This window comes from Pecten maximus, chromosome 5 (genome assembly GCF_902652985.1).
Source record: "Pecten maximus chromosome 5, xPecMax1.1, whole genome shotgun sequence".
Lineage (NCBI taxonomy): Eukaryota > Metazoa > Mollusca > Bivalvia > Pectinida > Pectinidae > Pecten > Pecten maximus.
The window spans coordinates 491742-494957 of record NC_047019.1 but is presented as its reverse complement, the minus strand read 5'-3'; the positions used below and the strand labels follow the sequence as shown (position 1 = coordinate 494957).

General features: G+C 41.5%; 1 protein-coding gene across 1 annotated transcript; it reads left to right on the top strand.

The window, feature by feature from the left end:
- Window positions 1–662: 662 nt before the first annotated feature.
- LOC117326777 lies at window positions 663–3006 on the top strand. The gene has a single exon (XM_033883495.1). The coding sequence runs from the start codon at window positions 1863–1865 to the stop codon at window positions 2583–2585; it is 723 nt and encodes a 240-aa protein (XP_033739386.1). The 5' UTR covers window positions 663–1862; the 3' UTR covers window positions 2586–3006.
- The last annotated feature ends 210 nt before the right edge of the window (window positions 3007–3216 follow it).

Here is a 3216-nt window from a genome sequence, read left to right as displayed (position 1 = left end):
TATCCAAATAGATTATGCTGTTTGGAATAATATAAAACCAATAAGTTTTTCAAAGCATGTTGTATATTAACATTGAGTGTTGTGTACACTGCCAATCGATCCGGCCGACGGGGCGTGTATATAATATAGGTCTACACCTGCCGTGTATCTACACAACCCTATAGAGATGGTGGTCAAAGAAAAAATAAAGATAATTTTCAAATTTATCAAGGCAGGTAAAACAATTACAAAGGTAATATAATCGAAAATAGTAGCTTTGAATTGAAGAATTTCCATATACTGTACAAAGAAACATTTAAAAGGATATATTTCACGAGAAAAATAAATCGAGGTGAATCAGGATACAATAACTGTTGGTATTTTATGTAGCAGACGAGTGGGTAGAATGGATTAATGTTTATTTCAATTTGTGATAAGGTTATTGACAAATGAATGCACTTATTGCGATGACAAACAAATCTGATATCGGAATCTTCTGACAAACACCGTCAGTAATCTTTATAAATCAGCACTAAACCAAACCATGCGTTTTCACCCCTATCTCAACTGCCTCGGTTTTTACCTGTGAGTTTCTCACTGGATTCTGGTGTGTACCATTTTATATCCCGTACGGCTGGGAAATCAATTTATGATGTGGCGGTGAGAGAGAGCAAACAGTGTGGTTAGCTACACGGAAAAGGCTAACACAAAGGAAAGGACGAGAGTTCCAGTCCGTGGACTTGTCTATCTACCCGGATAAGTGTGAGTTCCAGTCCGTGGACTGTTCTATCTACCCGGATAAGTGTGAGTTCCAGTCCGTGGACTTGTCTATCTACCCGGATAAGTGTGAGCTCCAGTCCGTAGACTGTTCTATCTACCCGGATAAGTGTGAGTTCCAGTCCGTAGACTGGTCTATCTACCCGGATAAGTGTGAGCTCCAGTCCGTGGACTGTTCTATCTACCCGGATAAGTGTGAGCTCCAGTCCGTGGACTGTTCTTTCTACCCGGATAAGTGTGAGCTCCAGTCCGTAGACTGGTCTATCTACCCGGATAAGTGTGAGTTCCAGTCCGTGGACTGTTCTATCTACCCGGATAAGTGTGAGTTCCAGTCCGTGGACTGTTCTATCTACCCGGATAAGTGTGAGTTCCAGTCCGTAGACTGGTCTATCTACCCGGATAAGTGTGAGTTCCAGTCCGTGGACTGTTCTATCTACCCCGGATAAGTGTGAGCTCCAGTCCGTAGACTGGCCTATCTACCCGGATAAGTGTGAGCTCCAGTCCGTAGACTGGTCTATCTACCCGGATAAGTGTGAGTTCCAGTCCGTAGACTGTTCTATCTACCCGGATAAGTGTGAGTTCCAGTCCGTAGACTTGTCTATCTACCCGGATAAGTGTGAGTTCCAGGCCGTAGACTGGTCTATCTACCCGGATAAGTGTGAGTTCCAGTCCGTAGACTGGTCTATTTTACGGACAGATTGGTTGTAATATCTGAGAAGACATTGTTACAAGAAGACTATACTAAAACCTTACCCAGATTTCTTTATAAGTTCACTACTGTTTTGTCGGCAGTCAGATTATCTTCGCTATCGTGCAGTACCCGACCGTGTATTGGAGGTTAATTACCACACTAATTGAAAGCTATTAATTTTTTAACCTGAGTTCCACCCGTTCTCTGGATTAATGGACAAAGGGAGAAGATTAAATGTATACCTTATACACGCACTTATTGGAATATATAAAAATATAATCTTCTTGTGGCGATTTAGTACTTAAAACGAACGTCATTTTATTAAAAAATATACAGCTTCAGTGCGAAATTGTACTCAATGCAGATGGTGCATGTTAAATCTGAAGCAGGACCACGTGATCGCTGTTAGCCTGAAATGGCCTCCGTGCACCTGAAAGACCGGTCGCACCCAACTCTGCAGCTTCGCCCGAGACGGACATCTTTCCGCCAGTATAATATAACCGTACATCGACCAAGTCAATCGGCATATATCCCGTCCTGGATGGAAAAAGTTCAGAAAACTCGTCAGGAAATGATAGACAATTTAAATGCTGCCAAGCTCAAAGAGCAGTTACATTTAAACAGACATCGATGTGACAGCCGCGGAAGTAGAAACAGCGGTTCGTCATCCCAAGGAAGTCCCCGGATGTTAAAATTCCTACACGCGGCCGCCATTGATGATAGCACTGCTGAGCATCGCGATTTAGAACAACAGTATCAGGAACTACGAAATAAGATGTTCCCGCCGAAAAGTCGAGAAAAGGCACAGGAGGTACCCAAGGGAAAACCAGCAGAGAATGATCAACAGCAGAAAAGACTCAAAACCAAGAAAACAAGATTTAAACTTAAGGAGGACACCGAGCGGCATCGACCACGTGCTCGTGACGTGTCGGAATCTGCGTCGAGCGCTCCGTCAACAGGACGCACGTACCACCACCCTGTACAGGTTCCCGTGTCCCAACTTTTAGAGTCGGACGCGCTAGGCTCCGATCACTTCTTAAAACATTTAAATTGTGTTAAACAGCTGGCTCGTCGATATCGCCGTGGCCATCGTCGACAGCGCCATATCGGCCATCAGTTGGAAGTGCAGGATAGTTGATGGAACAGCTTTAGTAATTACTTCATGGGGAGTAAATAATCTTGACGGATTTAATTTGGAAGTATAACCAAATGGCAATGAGTTACGTTTTATTGTTTAGAAATCAATGCCACTTTGTCCGGAACAGGATGTGATTATCATATTCGGATAATTTTTGATTCCAGGGTGGATTTGTCTGGATTAGACATTAATTATTGACCAGGATTTTTTTTCGGAAGTGGAGGAGAAACAACTCTGTAGTCGACTTTTGAGTAAGAAGGATACATCAGCTGTTTAAAGGATGTTATAACGATTATCATCGATCGTAAAATAGTCTCAATTAAATGAACTTATAAGAAATCGTTAGCTGTGATATGGATTCGATAATGGAAAACTGGTAACTATATATAATAACAACATAAAACAGCAGTGTAGAATTCTACATGATATGTTTTGTTAATTGTTTTCAAAGTACCTTCGTATTGAAGTCTATATGTATTGTCGTGTAGCTAACAAGGTTTAGTAAGAGTAGGGAAACGAAAATGCTATATAAGTACACAATGTATATCAATTTTTAAATCAAGAGTACAACAAAGTTATATATCAAACTGACGTAATGGGTAATATCATAATACCGGGTAATATCATACTA

Excerpts from the sequence above, each read along its gene's own strand:
- LOC117326777 (XM_033883495.1), top strand. The coding sequence starts at position 1,863 with ATGGCCTCCGTGCACCTGAAAGACCGGTCGCACCCAACTCTGCAGCTT.